The following is a 20,464-nucleotide window of genomic DNA, read 5'->3' as shown; positions in this document are numbered from 1 at the left end:
AGCTACCCAGGCGCCCCTGAACCCATTCTAAATTCCTCTCCTCTCCATGTTTTAGGTATATGGTTTCATATTTTATATCCTTACATTTTGTGAGTTCCTTGACCGATTTTTACAGAAAAAATCATTGTTCCTGCTTTTGTGTTTCCTACTTGTATACTGTCAATTTTGGTCTTTCCTTTCCACTCTAAGAGCTCCCTTTAGTATTTCTTTCAGGGCTGGTTTAGTGGACACAAACTCATTTAGTTTTTGTTTATCTGGTAAACTCTTTATCTCTTTTTGTATTCTTAAAGCCTTGCTGAGTAGAGTATTATTGGCTGCAGATTTTTCCCATTAAGCACTTTGAATATATCATGCCACTCCCTTCTGGCTTGCAAAGTTCATGCTGAAAAATCTCTAGGTAGCCTTATGGGTTTTCCCTTGTATGTAACTGTCTACTTTTGTCTTTCCACTTTAAATTTTTTTTTTTCTTTACCACTATATTTTGTCATTTATAGTATGTCTTAGTGTGGATCTGCTTTTATTTATTTTGTTGCAGATTCTCTGTGCCTATTAGATCTCTTTCCTCCCCAGATTAAGGAACTTTTTAGCTATTATCTCTTCAAATACATCTTCTGTTCCCCTTTTTCTCTCTTCTTCCTCTGGTATTCCTATAATGTGAATATTCTTCCTCTGGTATTCCTGTAATGTGAATAATATTACTGTTGATGGAGTCACTGAGTGCTCTAAGTCTGTTCTCATTTTGTATAATTCTTTTTTCTTTCTTTTTTTCAAGTTGATTACTTTCCATTATTCTGTCTTCTAGGTCATTAATTCATTCCTCTTTTTACAGCATAGTGTTAATTCCATCAAGTGTGTTTCTCATTTTGTTTATTGAACCATATATCTGTACTCTATTATTCCTGTTTTAAGGAATCTCTGTTTTAAGAGTCTCATTGATGCCTTCCACTCTCCTCAATTCCAGTGAGTGTCCTTATGAACATTTATTTCAATTCTCTATTAGACATGTTACTTATATCTGTTTCACTTAGCTCTCTGATTGTCATCTTGTATTGTTCTTTCATTGAGGACAAAACCCCCTGTCTTCTCATTTTGTCTAAGGTTCTGTGCCTGCTTCTGTGTGTTAGAAAAGTCAGCTACATCTTCTGTTCTTGGGGGTAATGGTCTTATGAAGATGTCTTGTAGTGCCCTCTAGTATTGTGTTCCCTGTTCTCCGGGGCCTGGTGTTTCCAGGAGTGTCCTGCCTGTGCTCTATTACTATGTCCTGGCCACTTTGTCCTTTATTTAGGACAGTTGTCTGCAGAGGCTCTATTTGCCTGTTGTGGGCAGTGTTTGGTCCCTGGTCTGAATGTGGCGAGTTTTAACTCGGTGTGCTCTGGTGTACTTGTGAAATGAGACCTATCACCACCACTGCCAGAACTGAGGTCCTGCAAATCTCCCGGGTTGGGAGACATAGTTGGGTAGGGGTTGGGGCTGGTCTTCTGGGGGAGAGGGCCCTCTGCTCTGGGACTGAGGCAAGTATGCCTAGGAGGGGTACTTCCATCAGGTGTGGGGGCATAGCTTGTTATAAGTAAGTTAGGTAGTGAGTGTGGGGGACGTGCTGGTTTCTGCATTTGGCTCTGTGCATGTTGAGGGGCCAGGGTTTGGGGAGTTGGTGTCTGTCAGTTCCTTTGTTTCTGGAGGGGTCTTTCTGTGAATGCTGCCTCTCTTGGGCGGGCTCTGAGATGAGCAAATAACCACTGCACTGTGTGCCCCAGGTATTCTTCAGATTGTTGTTTCCACACTGTATGTCCACAAGCTGTTTGCTTTGCCTTCTTTCCAAGAGCAGCTCCAATGCTTCCAGGCTCTCCTTGAGCCAAGCCCACTGACCTTTAGGACTCAGGCTTTAAACCACACTGATTGGAAGCACTCCTAAAATTTGGGCCCTCTCACTTTCCAAGACAATTTGCTATGGGGATTCAGTTTCCTTGTGCACTCCTCTGTATGTTTGTCTCTGTCACTCTTCTCTGAGACTACAACAACCTGCCCACTGTAGTGGTCACCATCTATTTTTCTTCTAAACCTCATCTCCACACTATTTACTTTCTTTAATGTGGTCTTCTCTCTACCTTTAGTTGTGGAGTTTGTTCTTCCAGTCTTCTTGTCGATTTCTGTGGTATTTAGGATTACTTGACAGTTATCTAGTTGTATTCATGGGTTAAGGTAGGCCTAGAATCCTTCTACTCTGCCACCATCTTCTCTGTTTCAGGATGGTTTGCAGTTTTAGACTCTTTCTTTTTTTTCTTTTTAATTTTTTTTAACGTTTATTTATTTTTGAGACAGAGCGAGACAGAGCATGAACAGGGGAGGGGCAGAGAGAGAGAGGGAGACACAGAATCTGAAACAGGCTCCAGGCTCTGAACTGTCAGCACAGAGCCCGACGTGGGGCTCGAACTCACAGACCGTGAGATAATGACCTGAGCCGAAGTCAGACGCTTAACTGACCAAGCCACCCAGGCGCCCCTAGACTCTTTCTGATAATCCACAGATGATCATATTCCCACAAGTATATAATATATCCCGTCAGCTTTCTAAACACCTGTCAATTTCAGAGTATCTTTGTAGAGATGATACACATTACACCTTAACAGTGGCACCGAACCGTCCCTAGTCAATGTTTTTTCTTCACACATCTGGATTCTGGAACATTTTACCCACTTGTAATGGATAATGTATATGAAAATCATTCAAAGTTCACATGTAGAAGAGCAAGATTTGCCAGTACTATTCATCCTTATTCCTTATCATATATCATTCAGAGTTGATTATACAGAATACTTTTTGGGTTCATCATTTTGACATTTCACATGCAATCTTAAAGGTCCAAGACATGGAATACAGTAGTAATTAGGAGCACAGATTTAAGAATAAGACCTGGATCTGAATCCTAGATCCAACATTTGCTAGTTCTGTTACCTGTGGCAAATTATCAAATATCTCAAGCCTGTCCCTTCATCCATAAATGGGAGATAATAGTGTTTTTCTCACATAGTTGTGAGGATTAAATGAGATGTTGCATGTAAAGCACAAAGCACAATGTCAACCACATGCTAAGGTCTCAATGTGTTAGAAAATATCATTATCATTTGCCTAGAGTAATTAGCCATTTTGCTGATAAACAAGATTATTTCCATTGAGCAAAGTTTGGGAGCACATTATTTAGCTAGAGAGCCTAGTCATAGCTACTACTTACCACCGTACAGACTATGTTGGGTATACTATCCAATTATATGTTGTGGCTCTGAATATGAGTTCATTTGTTCTCTGTCATCCATATACATTTATAATAAAAATTATGTTATTTTAGGAATAACAAATTAGGAAATTTGGTTACATGGACCTCTGAAATCTGATGAAAGCAGAATGAAATCTCTCTCATTCTCACAAGATTAATGTCCCTCTAAACCAGAGGTTGGCTGACTATGGCCTTTGTGCTAAATCTGGCTCACCATCTATTTTTGTACCTTCCACAAGCCAAGAATAGTTTCTACATGGTTTAAATGGTTGAAAAAAATAAAAACATTGTAAATAAATAAAAAATACATTTTTTGAAAAGAGAACATATGAAATGTAAGTCTTAATGTCTGTAAATAAAGTTTTATTGGAATACAGGTACACTCATTCATTTATATATTGACTGTGGCTGCTTTCATACTACAGTTGCAGAATTGAGCAAAGGAGACCTTACGGTTTACAAAATCAAAATATTTACTCCAGCCCATTGCAGAAAAAGATTGCTGATACTACTTGTAGAAGGATGAGGTGTGCCATAAATACACGACTCATCTCCCCCTCATAATATTTGCCAGATTTTCTATGGGACAAGAGACTAAATAGCTAAGCTCCAAACATCTGAAGGGCAAAACCATATTTCCTAGTCTTTTATAGCAAGGGAGACAGAAACTCATCAGGCTCTCAATCAGCACCTTTGGAGTGCTATACCTGAAGAAAAGAGAGGAACCAGAGGTTGAGTGACTCTTATTAACTGTAACTCAGCTCAGTGTCTGGATTAAGATGATAAGTACCTTACCCTTCCTTAAGAGGAAAAGGGTCACTTCTCTGGTAGAAGATACCATGCTTTCTATGTCCATCATATAAACAAACAAAGTAGGAAGATGTGACTGACAAAAATGACAGCAAACCCACAGGTGATCTAAATATTGAAGTTAGCAGACAAGGACTTTAACTGTGATTAATATGTTAAATAGAAAACAAGAACAAAATAGATGAAAAAATGGAGATTTTCATAGGAATTGGAATCTAAAAAATCAAGCAGATATTCTAGAAGTGAAAAATATAGTACCTGAAGCTAAGGACTCATTGGATGGATTTAAGAGCCAACTGTGTAAAAGAGGACAGAAGTAATGAACTCAGATACAATTCAATAGAATATAGCTAAAGTGAAGCAAAGAGAGAAAAAAGAATGAAAGGAATAGAACAAAGGGTGAGAAAGTAACTTGCAGTGACTAGTATATTTAAGTATTTCAATTACTGATGAGCTGAACGCTGAATATGATCTCAAATTTATACAAAAGAAACAAAAATTGAATTTTTAACAATCTTAATTTCACTCAGGAATTTATTAGTGATCTGTCCCACTTTTTGGTACCTAACTGCTTGAAATATAAATGAGATAATATGTGAACTAAATTATCAGTGAATAGATAACACCTAAGGGCTTTTTAAGGCACTAATTTATTTTTATTTTATAACTTTAAATATCTTTACTTTTTCCTATTTGTTGTAATGCCAGCTCTTTTTTTAAAATGTTATCTTATTATTTGAGAAAGAGAGAGTATGAGCAGGAGAGGGGCAGAGAGGGGGGTGAGTAGAGAATCCTGAGCAGGCTCTGCAGAGTGAGCCCACAGAGCCTGATGTGAGAATTGAACCCACAAAACTGTGAGATCATGACCTGAAATCAAGAGTCAGACACTCAACCAACTGAGCCACCCAGGTACCCCACACCAGCTCTTTTTTTTTTTTTTAAGTTTTATTTAAATTCCAGTTAGTTAACATGCAATGTAATAGTAGTTTCAGGTGTAGCGTATAGTAATTTGATACTTCCATATAACACCTGTGCTCATCACAACATGCTACCACCAGCTTTTTAAAAAGTCTTCTAAAAAACTTTATGTATAAAAACAACTTTTTATGAAGGATTAAAAATATGGTAGATTGCAAAGAAAAGGGTTAGGGGATTGAGATTCAAGAAGAGTTTTATGACTGCTAATCCTTTGGGAAGACAGGGAGCCCTTTATCAGTTCAAGGGGTGAAGAAATTTCTAAAGCAAAAGATGTAATCCTTAATTATTCAGAAAAGCAGATGAATCTTTTTTAAAAGGCAGAAAACAAGTGACCTATATTAAGTGGTTCTAAACCAGAGGGATCCATGTTACAATTACTGAAGTTGTTTTTTTTGTTTGTTTTTCCTAAAATTCACTCTAAGACTTATAAATCAGAATCTCCAGAGGTTAGGCAGGTGGATTGTAGGAAAAGCTCCAAAGGCATTTCTCTATGCATATGTCTTGCCTGACATAAGGTATGGATAAATTAAAATTTTGAAACTTTTCAACAGATTTTGAGAGAGAGAGATCCAAATGCAAAGGGGCCTTTCAAACTTGGGTGAGCTGAAGCTTTGGCTAGACTGTAGACAAGAATATATTAAGGAAGTAAGTAGAAGTGTTAGAGAACTTAGTCAACTGATGGGCATTGTTAAGCAAATTAGGCACATTCAGACTTATATAAAATAATTATTTGTCATACGCTTACTATATTATGTCTGATAAGAAAACTCTCTTAGTACACTTTTCACTCATACTGAGCAAAGGTGGCGGTTAAAGATACAATGAGAAGGGAGCAGGCAGAACCAGTTTTTTAACCTTTTTTGTGTGTTATGGACCCCTTCTCAGAATAATGCTTTCAAATGGATAAAACAAAATATATGGTAATATATGAGCTCCCTTAAAGTTATTTAACAACAGTATCTAACATATATAATAAAAGCCATAGTTTTAAAGTTGTGCTAAGTACAAATATTTCAAGATATTTGCAACTGCAGCATGATATGAAAATATTTATGATTTCTATTAGTGACAGAATCTAAGGTCATGCTAATACTGTTGTGGTTTGTTGCCTTCATTCATTATTGAAGAAAATGTTCATTTTCAGTCGGAGGTTAATGAAAATAAAGACAAATTTACTACATTTAAATTCATAGGTTACATGAACTTTATCCACAGACCTCCAAAGGGACCCCATGTTAAGAATTTCTATCCAAAAAAAAAAAAAAAAAAAATTACTATCCTATGGAGAACTGTATTAGTGTATGGATAGTGATTACTTATGATTTTTTTAATATATGTGGTGAAGTTATATATAGATATATCACACTTTATGAAATAGAAAAAGTTTCTTAAGAGATAGGCATAAATGATTGTATGTAAATCTATTTCTCCCCTTTGTTTTTATCATAAAACTATAAATTAAATTCCTCTATGGGAAAAAGATATGTTTCCCAAATGTAACAAAATTATTTTAAAATAAATCATTTTGAAAAACATTTTAAATAAAAACAAGTTTCTGAAAAAAATTAAAATCTTATAAAGTAAATATAAAAATAGTTGTTTCTTGTCTACTTGCCATGCCCAGGTTGTTATATGCAGAACTTTGTATGTATTATTATACTGAATATTAAAAATAATTGTGTGACATTGTTACTACTCTAGCCCCCTTTTTACAGGAGCCACGGTTGTTGTGTTGGAGAGTCAAACTAACCTGGATTCAGTCTTGGCTCCACTTATCAACTAAGTGAGATTAGTCAATTTTCTTGATCTCTCTGAATTAAAATTTCCTTATCTGTAAAACAAGGATAATATAAAAATATCCTCTGTCTCATGGTGGTAATATGAGATAATGAAGGAAAATAATGTAGTATCTTGTCTGGCACAATATCCACTTATCAAGATCATTATTGATCCACATATTGCCAACTCCGGTACATTTTCAATCGCCATCTTATGCAGTGCCTCAGTAATTTTTAACACAAAAGATTACTCCCTCCTCGTTGAAAGAATCTCTTCACTTGGCTTGTCGGATACCACTTGCTCTTGAGTCTCTCACTTCACTTGACTGGTTGTTCCTTCTCAGCCTTCTCTCATACATTCTCCTAATTTTATTTAACTCAAAAAATTGGAGTATCCACAGGGCGCATTCATCAAAGGACCTCTTCTCTGATGCTCTAGATGATCTCATAGTCCTGTAATTTGAATGTCGTATATAAATTAGTACTATAAAATTTATAAAGCAGCCAAGGCCTCTCCTGAGCTGTAGAGACTCAGATTTCCAACAGATTACTCAACATTTGTACTCAGATATCTAGTTAGCAATACAAATTTAACACATCCAAAACTTGGCACTTCACTTGCCTTTCCCATGCTTCTCCCACATTTTTCCCTATCTCTGTAAATGTCAACTCCATCCTTCTAGTTTCTCAAGTTAGAGTCTCTCTCACATAGCATGTCCAAACCACTTGGGGAATTCTGTCCATTCCACCTTTAGAAGTTACCCAGAATCCAATCCCTTTTCACCACCTCCACAGCTACTGGTCTGCCCACTTCCACCCTTATTTCCCTATAGTCTCTTCTCCCCACAGACAAGAGTGATCTTTTAAAAAATACAACATCATGTCACTGCTCTGCTCAAAATTGTCCATCTAGCATTAAAATAAAAGAGAAACACTACAGCCCTGTGTGGCTTAGCTTTCTGTTGTTTTCTGATCATATCTTCTGTCATTCTCACTGTACCCACAATCACCACATCTTACCTAGTCTGTTCCAGCCATATTGACCATGTTGTGTTTCCTCAGACATGCATCAGGTCCATTATACTTGCAAGGTATTTTCCTCCAATATCTACAGGGCTCACACCCTCACTCACCTCCTTCAGTTCTTTGCTCAGTTATTACCTAACTAGAAGGCCACCGTGTTTAAAATTACAAATCACTCAAGCACTCTATATGCCCCTCCCTGTTTCATTTTTTGCATAGCACTTACTATCATCTGATATATCTTTTACTTAATTTATTATCTCTCTTGCCCAACTTAAATGTTAGGTCGATGTTGACAGAGATTTTTATTTTATTCATTGCTGCATTCCCAGTACCAACAATAAATCTGTGAAATGAATGACTAATTTTTTTTTTTCATTTTACTACTTTATCAGGTGCTACACAGTTTATGCCTGACCCCAAGCTCATGGATCACGGGCAGTCCCATCCAGAAGATATAGATATGTACAGCACTAGAAGCTGAAATAGTCTGCATAGAGAGCTACAAGATGTGTGAAGTTGAAAATAATGATGAGAAAATCATGTAAAGGGTAACTGTGATACATAGAATATAACCTAAACCAAGTTTTTCCCATACATCTTCTAATGTAATGTACAGTTTGACTAATCACATAAGTGATTAAAACACAAACTGAATTCAATTCAAACAATATTAAATGATTGACGAAGAGGCAGAAGTAGAAGTATTGGGATGCATTTAATGATTTTTAGCGGTTTTTAATAGACTAAAAAACACTGATGAGACTAAAGTCTGAGCAAATATGCTTGTGGGCACATAAATATTTATACAGATACACATATATATTTGTTTTACCTTTTTGAAACTAATGTCAGCTAAATTAGAATATTGTGTGGAAGGATGTGTTCCCCACTTTTTCATTTACCAGAGCTGGAATAAAATATTCATATTTTATGACACTTGGACTTGGCTTCGTCTCTTTGTTTTATTAATGTTAACTCCTCTTAAATGTACAAAAACACCTCTATTTAAGAAGACCATATTCTACAAAAGACCCCAGTGCTGCTTACCAATCTTACTGGCTCCTTAGGTGGTTTCCTATTCTGTTCTTCAGGAGAGGTACTACAAACCTTTTATTCTCAAGTCTCCTGTACCCACCAAAGATGACTGTCTCCTATTACATACAGGGAAAAAAATTAGCTATTAGACATGACCATTTTCAACTTCTTCTCCACTACCTTCAAGACTTACCTTTTTTTCAGCCATATACCCCCCTCATTAAGGCTAATATTTATTTGTGTTCCTGATCTCATTCTTTCCCATGTTTTCCAGTACCATATTCCATCCTGTTTAATCTTCAGTCGTTGGTTTCTCTTTTCATTTGTTTCTTTTCCTCAGTCTCTAAATAGCTTCAGATAGTCTTTGTCCAAAAACAACAGTAAAATTAAAAGTTTATTTATTTATTTTGGGAAAGAGAGAGCATGCAGGGTGGGGCAGAGAGGAAGAAAGGGAAAGAGAATCCCAAGCAGGTTCCACACTTTTAGCGTGGAACTCAGTGAGGCACTCAAACTTAGAAACCATGAGATCATGACGTGAGCTGAAATCAAGAATCAGACATCCAACCAACTGAGCCACCCAAGCGCTCCAACAAAAACCTTTCTTTGACCCTGCCTCTACTTCACAAGCTATCTTTCCTTTCTCTTTTCTATGATTTTCATACTTCATAAAAAAATAATTAGTGTCACTTTCTTACTTCTTCACTTTTGATTCCATACTAACTTGTGATCCCTGGCCTCTATACCTATTTGAATTTTCTGGAATTATTGACTCTTGAACACTCCCTCCTTGAAACTCACTCCTCCCTTTTCTGTTATTCCTGCTTATCTTGTCATTCTTTATCCTTCTCTTGCTCTGAATCCCGTAAATGCTGTGGTTCTTCAGGTTGCATTCCTAGTCATCGTTTCTCATTTTATGTGATCTCTCATTTTCATTCAACATACTTCACTGGCTTCAGCCACCATTTATATTTCCTTACCATTTATATTTCCAGCTCCCATATTTCTCTAGAGCCGTAGACCTATTTTCTAGTTATTTATTATTGCATCTACCTTACATTCCATATATATCCCCAATATGAATATGCTTAAAACTAAATTGTCTCTACATCTCTCTTATTTATATGTTTTTCAAATCCACTCTGCATTCTCTACTCTTCTCTAATCCTTGCTCCCGTTCAAGTTTTCATCATCACCTTCCTGGATTGTTACAATAGCCCTCCATCTGCCCTTCATCAGTCTTGCTTTCTGTCACTTCAGAATGTGTTCTGTTTGCAGGTAGCAGTAAACCAGTTAACAGTAGCTTAAATAAGAGTCTATTTCAAGTATGGAATTAGACAGTACAGGGTTAGTTCAGTAGCTTATTAGTGACATCAAGGACCTAAACATTTTCTCTTTCCACTCTGCTCTTTAGTATGTCAATTTGTCACCTTATATTCATAAAATGGCTGTTGTTTCTCTGGGGAGCACCTACACATTCAAAATAGGAAGAAAAATTAGGATAAATGTACTAGATGATTCTGACCCTCTATTATCAGAAAAGTAAATGCTTTCTTTGAACTCCTCTCAGAATCCTTGTCTATATCGTGACCAAAACTCGTCATGTGGCCACACTTAGCTCAAGGAAAATTGGCAAATCATACTTTTTTTCTGTGGTGAGGAAGGCAAGGAGTAAGGGATATGGAATGGGTGTTGAGTTTCAGTTAACATATAGTGTCTGTTACCCTATTCTTCTAACTCATCAGTCATAATATTATGACATAGTTGTCTTCCTAACAACCATTAGGGTTAGTTGTCTCTAAAATCTTCAGGAACTCATCATTGCCTATACACTCAAATCAAGACCCCTAAGCATGACATACAAGGCCCTTCATTTATGATCCCAGTTCAACTTTAATCCTATCTTCCCTTTCCTCTCTCACCTTACTGCTAATCTATATTTTATCTATAATGCTATATCTATATCGCTTGCTTCTTGAACATGCTTTGTTATTTTAAGTTTTTTCTGCCTATGCTGGTGTTTCCTCTTAGAATTTTTTTTGTCTCATCTTGTTCCATATTCCAATTTCGTATTCATCCTTCAGACCTTGTTCCAGTGTCACCTTTCTCAATCCTCCAAGGTAGGATTTAAATGCTCTCTATTCTACATACCTTTATAGAAATGGTGTTTATAGCTGTGCCAACCCATCCAATTTATTATAAAACTAAAACTAGTTTAGTATTTTTTCACAGACAAGATACCTTATAGGTAGGACTGACTTATCATGTAACTTTTATGCCCATGAAATAGCTATTACATAGTAAGAAGTCACATGTTTTATGCTGATTGCAACACAGGATGTGAAAGTAATTATAATTCTATCAAAATGCTTATATTCTACTAGAAAGGAAAGAAACGTATGTATATACATATATACAGTGTTATATGTAGTTTTTTCCCTAATATAAATACAACCAAAGAGCTATAAATGCTCAGAGATAAAATGTTGTTCTGAGATGATGTTAAGGAGGCAGTGGTACTTGAACTGCTCAAGGTGGGGAAATAATTCACTTACAAGTTTTCATAAGTAACCTCCTCAAAATTTAGCTTCAGTATTTTAAATGAATTTTTTGTACCTTAGATCGGTTTATAATCAAATCAATCCATATTTCATCAAATCTAAGACACAGTATTTACCTTTTTTCTTAAAATGATGCAAGTTGATCATTATACTTATCCCAATTTCAGCTGTGTTAAAGATGTGAAAATACAAGCATCTTAAATTTAGTGAGATATGGTAGGTAAAAAATATCCTAATGCTAAGTATAAAGTGATTTTTTAAAAGTGATTCTTGATTTATCTGCTCTTTTGGATCATCAGCTCTGCTATTGGTCATTAGTATATTAGTTTGGATAAAGAAAGGAAAGTTGACTGTATCTGCCAAATCTGTTTCAAAGTAAAAGATCTGCTCAAACCAGAGTTTGATCACTTGCTGTATTGTACAACACTCAAAGCCAAACTGCTGTTGGACTCAGGTGACATTCAACTGTTGGAGCACATGTTGGGACTAGTTGAAATGAGTCATCTTTCACTCTTCTTTTGCCATATCCATGAGTTCTTGTCTGTTAAACCTGAACAGATGCCACCCCTCCTCAGAGGAAAGATCTAAAGCCCCTCGATGAGTGTAGTAGTCAATAGAAGCCTGGTTCCAAATGACAACAAGAAAGTGCATGCAGTTACATTGGCTTCTGATGGCTATCTGTTTAAAAACAAATAGAGGTTTAAAAACAAATAGAGATTATTTTTACTTGAAAGCATAATCTTCATTAACACATTTATTTAAGATCAATTTGCAAGTTACTGTGTCTGTATAATACCCAAATAATAATACAATAGTTACCCTTGAAATTCTCTAAAGCTATAAAAATAAAAAAGCCTTGTTGAGTTTTAAAAAGTCCAGAAGTAATTTGCGAAGTCTACTCATTGTTTTTTCTATAAATCCTATTCAGTTTTTTTCTTTATTCTACAGAAAAAGTTTCTAAAAGTTTCATATGCATTTCCAAAGGACAAAAGGACCTTGTTTTTATACTATGCTTTTTTTATTAAAGTATAATTAACATACAATATTATATTAGTTTCAGGTGTACCATATAATGAGTCAAGAATTCTATGTTTCTCAGTGCTCATCAAGTGTACTGTTAAATCCTCTTTTATTTCACACATCCTTCCCACCCACCTCCCCTCTGAGAACCACCAGTTTGTTCTCTGTATTTAAGAGTGTTGTTTTCTTTGGCTTTTTTCTTTGTTCATTAGTTTTGTTTCTTAAATTACACATATGAGTGAAGTTATAAAGTATTTCTCTTTCTCTGACTTATTTCACTCAGTTATGTCCTCTAGGTACATTCATGTTGTTGCAAATCATCCTTTGTGGCTCAGTAATATTTCATTGTGTGTTTATGTATATGTATGTGTATATACATACCACACTTTCTTATCCATTCATATGTTGATGGACATATAGGTTGCTTCCATAGGTTGGCTACTGTAAATAATGCTACAGTAGACATAGGGGTGCATATATGTTTTTGAATCAATATTCTCATTTTCCTTGGATACTCAGTAGAGGAATTATGGTATATGGTAATTTCTTTTTTAAATTTTTTGTGTAGCGTTCATTTTATTTTTTATTTTATTTTTCTAATATGAGATTTATTTTTTTGACTTTAATAATCATATTTTATTTTTTATTTTATTATTTTTTTAAATATGAAATTTATTGTCAAATTGGTTTCCATACAACACACAGTGCTCATCCCAACAGGTGCCCTCCTCAATACCCATCACTCACCCTACCCTCCTTCCCATCCCCCATCAACCCTCAGGTTGTTCTCAGTTTTTAAGAGTCTCTTATGTTTTGGCTCCCTCCCTCTCTAACCTCTTTTTTTTTTCCCCTTCCCCTCTCACATGGTCTTCTGGTAAGTTTCTCAGGATCCACATAGGAGTGAAAACATATGGTATCTGTCTTTCTCTGTATGACTTATTTCACTTAGCAGAACACTCTCCAGTTCCATCCATGTTGCTACAAAAGGCCCTATTTCATTTTTTCTCATTGCCACATAGTATTCCATTGTCTATATAAACCACAGTTTCTTTATCCATTCATCAGTTGATGGACATTTAGGCTCTTTCCATAATTTGGCTATTGTTGAAAGTGCTGCCATAAACATTGGGGTACAAGTGCTCCTATGCATCAGCACTCCTGTATCCCTTGGGCAAATTCCTAGCAGTGCTATTGCTGGGTCATAGGGTAGATCTATTTTTAATTTTTTGAGGGACCTCCACACTGTTTTCCAGAGTGGCTGCACCAGTTTGCATTCCCACCAGCGGTGCAACAAGGTTGCCCTTTCTCCACATCCTCTCCAGCAGGGATAGTCTCCTGATTTGTTCATTTTGGCCACTCTGACTGGCATGAGGTGGTATCTGAGTGTGGCTTTGATTTGTATTTCCCTGATGAGGGGAGATGTTCAGCATCTTTTCATGCGCCTGTTGGCCACCTGGATGTCTCCTTTAGAGAAGTGTCTATTCGTGTCTTCTCCCCTTTTCTTCACTGGGTTATTTGTTTTTCGGGTGTGGAGTTTGGTGAGTTCTTTATAGATTTTGGATACTAGCCCTTTGTCTGATATGTCATTTGCAAATCTCTTCCCATCCAGTTGGTTGCCTTTTAGTTTCGTTGATTGTTTCCTTTGCAGTGCAGAAGCATTTTATCTTCATGAAGTCCCAATAGTTCATTTTTGCTTTTAATTCCCTTGCCTTTGGAGATGTGACAAGTAAGAAATTGCTGCGGCTGGGGTCAGAGAGGTTTTTTCCTGCTTTCTCCTCTAGGGTTTTGATGGTTTCCTGTCTCGCATTCAGGTGTGTCATCCATTTTGAGTTTATTTTTGTGAATGGTATAAGCAAGTGATGTAGTTTCATTCTTCTGCATGTTGCTGTCTAGTTCTCCCAGCACCATTTGTTAAAGAGACTGTCTTTTTTCCATTGGATATTCTTTCCTGCTTTGTCAAAGATTAGTTGGCCATACTTTTGTGGGTCCAATTCTGGAGTCTCTATTCCATTCCATTGGTCTATGTGTCTGGTTTTTGTGCCAATACCATGCTGTCTTGATGATTATAGCCTTGTAGTAGAGGCTAAAGTCTGGGATTGTGATGCCTCCCGCTTTGGTCTTCTTTTTCAATATTTGTGTATTTGGGGTCTTTTGTGGTTCCATACAAATTTTAAGATCGCTTGTTCTAGCTTTGAGAAGAATGCTGGTGCAATTGTGATTGGGATTGTATTGAATGTGTAGATAGCTTTGGGTAGTATTATCATTTTAACAATATTTATTCCTCCAATCCATGAGCATGGAATGTTTTTCCATTTCTTTGTATCTTCTTCAATTTCCTTCATAAGCTTTCTATAGTTTTCAGCATACAGATCTTTTACATCTTTGGTTAGGTTTATTCGTAGGTATTTTATGATTCTTGGTGCAGTTTTGAATGGGATAAGTTTCTTTATTTGTCTGTTGCTTCATTATTAGTGTATAAGAATACAACTGATATGTGTACATTAATTTTGTATCCTGGAACTATGTTGAATTCATGTATCAGTTCTAGCAGACTTTTGGTGGAGTCTTCTGGGTTTTCCATGTATAATATCATGTCATCTGCAAAAAGTGAAAGCTTGACTTCATCTTTGCCAATTTTGATGCCTTTGATTTCCTTTTGTTTTCTGATTGCGGATGCCAGAACTTCCAACTCTGTGTTAACAGCGGTGAGAGTGGACATCCCTGTCGTGTTCCTGATCTCAGGGGGAAAGCTCTCAGTTTTTCCCCATTGAGGATGGTATTAGCTGTGAGCTTTTCATAAATGGCTTTTATGATGTTTAAGTATGTTCCTTCTATACTGACTTTCTTGAGGATTTTCATCAAGAAAGGAGTTGAATTTTGTCAAAGGCGTTTTCTGCATCAATTGAGAGGATCATATGATTCTTATCTTTATTAACGTGATGTATCACATTGATTGATTTGCGAATGGTGAACAAGCCCTGCGGCCCAGGAATGAATCCCACTTGTTCAAGGTGAATAATTCTTTTTATATGCTGTTGAATTCAATTTGCTAGTATCTTATTGAGAATTTTTGCATCCATATTCATCAGGGATATTGGACTGCAGTTCTCTTTTTTTGCTGGGTCTCTGTCTGGTTTAGGAATCAAAGTAATGCTGGCTTCATAGAATGAATCTGGAAGTTTTCCTTCCCTTTCTATTTTTTGGAACAGCTTGAGAAAGATAGGTATTATCTCTGCTTTAAATGTCTGGTAGAATTCCCCATGGAAGCCATCTGGCCAAGGACTCTTATTTGTTGGTATATTTTTGGTAACTGATTCAATTTCTTTACTCATTATGGGTGTATTCAAATTTTCTATTTCTTCCCATTTGAGTTTTGGTAGGTGTGGGTGTCTAGGAAATTGTTCATTTGTTCCAGATTGTCCTGTTTGTTGGCATATTTTTTCATAGTATTCTTTGATAATAGCTTGTGTTTCTGAGGGATTGGTTGTGATAAATCCATTTTCATTCATTATTTTATCTACTTGGGTCCTCTCTCCTTCCTTTTTGAGAAGTCTGGCTAGGGTTTTATCAATTTTGTTTATTTAAAAAAAAACAACTCTTGCTTTCATTGATCTGTTCTACTGGGGTTTTTTTTTTTGATTCTATATTGTTTATTTCTGCTCTGATTTTTATTATTTCTCTTCTGCTGGGTTTGGGGTGTTTTTGCTGTTCTGCTTCTAGTTCCTTTAGGTGTGCTGTTAGACTTTATATTGGGGATTTTTCTTCTTTCTTGAGATATGCCTGGATTGCAATGTATTTTCCTCTTAGGACTGCCTTTGCTGCATCCCAAATGGTTTGGATTGTTGTGTTTTCATTTTCATTTGTTTCCATATATTTTTTTTAATTTCTTCTTTAATTGCCTAGTTGACCCATTCATTCTTAGAATGTATATTCTGCTGCTTTAGGATGAAAAGTTCTAAATATATCTGTCAAACTTATCTGGTCCAGTGTATCATTTAGGGCCCTTGTTTCTTTATGGATTTTCTGCCTAGATGGTCTGTCCATTGTTGTAAGTGGAGTATTCAAGTCCCCTGCAATTACCACATTCTTTCCAATAAGGTTGCTTATGTTTGTGATTAATTGTTTTTATATTTGGTTGCTTCCATATTTGGTACATAAACATTTATAATTGTTAGCTCTTCTTGATAGAAAGACCCCATAATTATTATATAATGCCCTTCTTCATCTCTTTTTACAGCCTATAGTTAAAATCTAGTTTGTCTGATATAAGTATGGCTAATCCAGCTTTCTTTTGAATTCCAGTAGCATGACAGGTTGGTCTCCACCCCCTCACTTTCAATCTGAAGGTGTTTTCAGATCCAAAATGGGTCTCTTGTAGACAGCAATTAAATGGGTCTTGTTTTGTTTTTTTTTTTTTATCCCTTCTGATACCCTATGTTTTGATTGGATATTTTAGTACACCTAAATTCAGTGTTACTATTGAAAGTTACGGGTGTAAGTGTCATTATGTTATCTGTAGGCTTCACACTTGTAGTGATGTCTCTGGTACTTTGCGCTCCTTGCAACACTCACAGAGTCCTCCTTAGGATCTTTTGTAGGACTGGTTTAGTGGTGATTAACTCCTTCAGTTTTTGTTTGGGAAGACCTTTATCTCTCCTTCTTTTCTGAATGACAGGCTTGCTGGATAAAGGATTCTTGGCTACATATTTTTCCTATTCACCACATTGAAAATTTCCTACCACTCCTTTCTGTCCTGCCAAGTTTCAGTAGATAGGTCTGCTACTACCATTATGTGTCTACCCTTGTAGGATAAGGCCTGTTGGTCCTTAGCTGCTTTCAGAATTCTCCCTTTATCTTTGTTTTTTCTAGTTTCACTATGATATGTCATGCAGAAGATCGATTCAAGTTATGTCTTGAAGTGAGTTCTCTGTGCCTCCTGGATTTCAATGTCTGTTTCCTTCCTCAGATTGGGGGAAGTTCTCAGCTATTATTTCTTCAAGTACATCTTCAGCCCCCTTCTCTCTCTTCTTCTGGAATTCCTATGATACGGATATTGTTCCATTTGATTTCATCACTTAGTTCTCTAATTCTTCCCTCATGATCCTGGATTTTTTAATCTTTTTCTCAGGTTCCTCTTTTTCCATAATTTAATCTTCTAATCCACCTATCTCCCCTCTGTCTCTTCAATCCGTGCTGTGGCTGCCTCCATTTTATTTTGCATCTCATTTAGAGCATTTTTTTAAATTCATCATGACTATTTTTTAGTTCCTTGATCTCTGCAGTAATAGATTTTCTGCTGTCTTCTATGCCTTTTTCAAGCCCAGCAAATAATCCTATGACTATTATTCTAAATTTTTGTTCAGTTATATTCCTTATATCTGTTTTGATCAATTCTTTAGGTGTCACTTTTTCCTGGAATTTCTTTTGAGAAGAATTCTTCCGTTTCATCATTTTGGCTAGTTTTCTGTCCCTTGTGAGTTTTAAAAGCTTTTTATGTGCTCTGCACATGAGAGCACTGCTGTATTAAAAGGCAGGGGCGTCACACACTGTCCAGGGCCTGGCCCTCAGGAGGTGTTTTTTTGAGAGTTACTTGCTCTCTGTTGTTGTGACTGGTTATTTTATTTCTCTATTTGTAGTGATGTTTTGGACCCTCTATGAGGTGTGCTTTGATTTGTTTCTTGAAGTATCTCTGAAAAGGAAAACAAACAGACAAATAGGAAACAGAGACATGTAAACACAGAGACAAATAAAACAAATGGACACACACACACACCAGTCCAAAAGCAACACAAAACAAAACAAAAACAAAAACAAGAGACAAAAAACAAAAAAACCACAAACACCAGCTATAAGTAAAGAACAGGGTGGAGGCAGTGCTGATGGAAGAGCACATATAAAGAGAGAAATTATAGGGGCAGGGATTTGTCTTCAGTCCTCCACAAAAATAGCCCATGATGGCTTTAAATTTTGTTTATGTCACATGCTCCCCATCCTATATCACTTTAGCCTGCATTAGTATAGCATATTCTCATTTGGTCTCCCTAGCTTCAAGCTTTACCCCTCTAGTCTACCCTTTCCCATGTATCCATATTATTCATTATTTTATTTTATTTTTTAATTTAATTTTGTTTTTTAAATGTTTATTTATTTTTGAGAGAGAGAGAGGGTGGGGGAGAGAGAAGAAAGAGAAAATCCCATGCAGGCTTTGCACTGTGTGGAGCTCAGCATGGGGCTTGAATGCAGGAACCATGAGATCATGACCTCAGTGAAATCAAGAGTCAGACACTCAACCGACCGAGCACCCAGGAACCCCACATTATTTTATTTTTTATTCACACATACAGCATTAGGTACTTGGAATTGTTCTGAACATTATGAACATATTAATTTACTTAATACTCCCAATAATCCTATTATGTCTGTAATATTGTTATCCTCATTTTACAGGTGAAGATCCTGAGAGCACAGAAGAGGTTAAGTAACTTGCCCAACCAAGGTCACACATTTAGTAAGTGGTACACTGAGAGTTAAATTTAGGTAGCCTAGTGCCAAAGTCTATGTTTTTAACCACTATTCTATACTGCTACTCTCAGTATGATGGTGAGACACTCTCCTGCTACTCCAGCCTTACTGATCTTTTCTGTGAATTCCTTCAACACTTGTAAACTACGCTTCTTTATACTTTATACTTGCTTTTTATGTGATTGCTTTATGCTTACTAATTAAACTACTTAACCAGGGTGTAAAATTCTCTCACGGAGCTGCAGCTACATTGTATCTGAGTTCTGTAGCCCTCAGAACACCTAGAACAGGGCGAGGTACCTAATAAGTGGCCCAAGACTTAATCAAACCTCAACAGGCTGTTATATCCAATGGTAAACTCCCTTGAATGATAAGTTTTACCCTGCTGTTTTGATCAAACCAGTATATACTATTATAGGTAACTTATTCACCATAGTTAAAATGACTCATGAATCAAGTTTCAAAGTTATTTTGAAACATTGGAAAATTGACTCAATGAGTATTTTAATTTATCAATTCAACTTCCCCAAAGTCTGCCATTTTAAAATTCTTTAGTATTTTACAAAATGGAGAGGATAACCTTTTTTTAAAAAAGCTAATTTAATCTTTGTAAGTAACTTACTGATTCAGATTCCTATATAGTTTAGTATGATTTAGTGTGTGATTTAGAGCCAAAAGACTTGAATCCTAATCCCAGCTCTAAGTCGTTACTAGTTATATAATTTTGAGAGGTTGTTTAATCTCTCTCTGAGTCATGCCCCCCCCGCCCGACCTTACCCCATCCCTGCTTTCTGATCTATAAATTTGGGATATTATTTGCCTTACCTCAAAGATGATTTTGAGGATCAAAGAAGACAATGCACCTGAAAGTATTTTTTTAATGTTTATTTTTTGAGAGAGAGATAGAGTATGGGAGGGTCAGAGAGAGACAGAGACACAGAATCTTAGACTCCAGGTTCTGAGCTGTCAGCCCAGAGTCTGACATGGGGCTCAAACCCACAGACCATGAGATCATGACCTCAGCCAAAGTCAGACGCTTAACCAACTGAGCCACCCAGGCGCCCCTGAAAATATTTTTTAACCTCTAATTCAGTATACAAATGTAGATTTTGTTATTATTCATAGTATAACGTCTGAGAATGGAGAAATATTAGTTTAGAATTTAGATTAGCCCCTAATCTAAACTGTGTGACTGGGTGAAGGCATTAACCTCTCTGAACCTCATCTTCTCCATTTATAAAATGAACAATGATTTTAATTTCCTCCATATCCTGTTGGAAAATAACAAAAAATCTCATACTAAAAAAATATGAACTGTTACTGAATTTTTTCAACCCAAATGATTACCATGGCATGAAGTAAGTTATTTCATATAATTGCCTTGTATAGGCACTTAGTAGTTATATAATTCTTTTGCCTGAATAAAGTATTTTAATTCCTCCTGCTTTCTATAATTATGAATTATG

At 36.2% G+C, this 20,464-nt stretch overlaps 1 protein-coding gene across 4 annotated transcripts in view; it reads left to right on the top strand.

The window, feature by feature from the left end:
* Positions 1-19,379, top strand: part of APOOL (apolipoprotein O like) — a 105,481-nt gene extending 86,102 nt beyond the window's left edge. For 2 of the 4 annotated variants that reach the window (XM_049644029.1, XM_049644026.1), the window contains one exon: positions 8,256-8,675. In XM_049644029.1, coding sequence (XP_049499986.1) covers positions 8,256-8,344 — 89 coding nt within the window. In that variant the 3' untranslated portion in view covers positions 8,345-8,675. The other 2 variants (XM_049644028.1, XM_049644027.1) reach the window with 2 other exon arrangements.
* Positions 19,380-20,464: the final 1,085 nt, after the last annotated feature.

The sequence above is a fragment of the Panthera uncia genome, chromosome X (genome assembly GCF_023721935.1).
Source record: "Panthera uncia isolate 11264 chromosome X, Puncia_PCG_1.0, whole genome shotgun sequence".
Taxonomy (NCBI): domain Eukaryota; kingdom Metazoa; phylum Chordata; class Mammalia; order Carnivora; family Felidae; genus Panthera; species Panthera uncia.
Note: the sequence above shows the minus strand (reverse complement) of the source record. Positions and strands in the feature narration are given on the sequence as shown.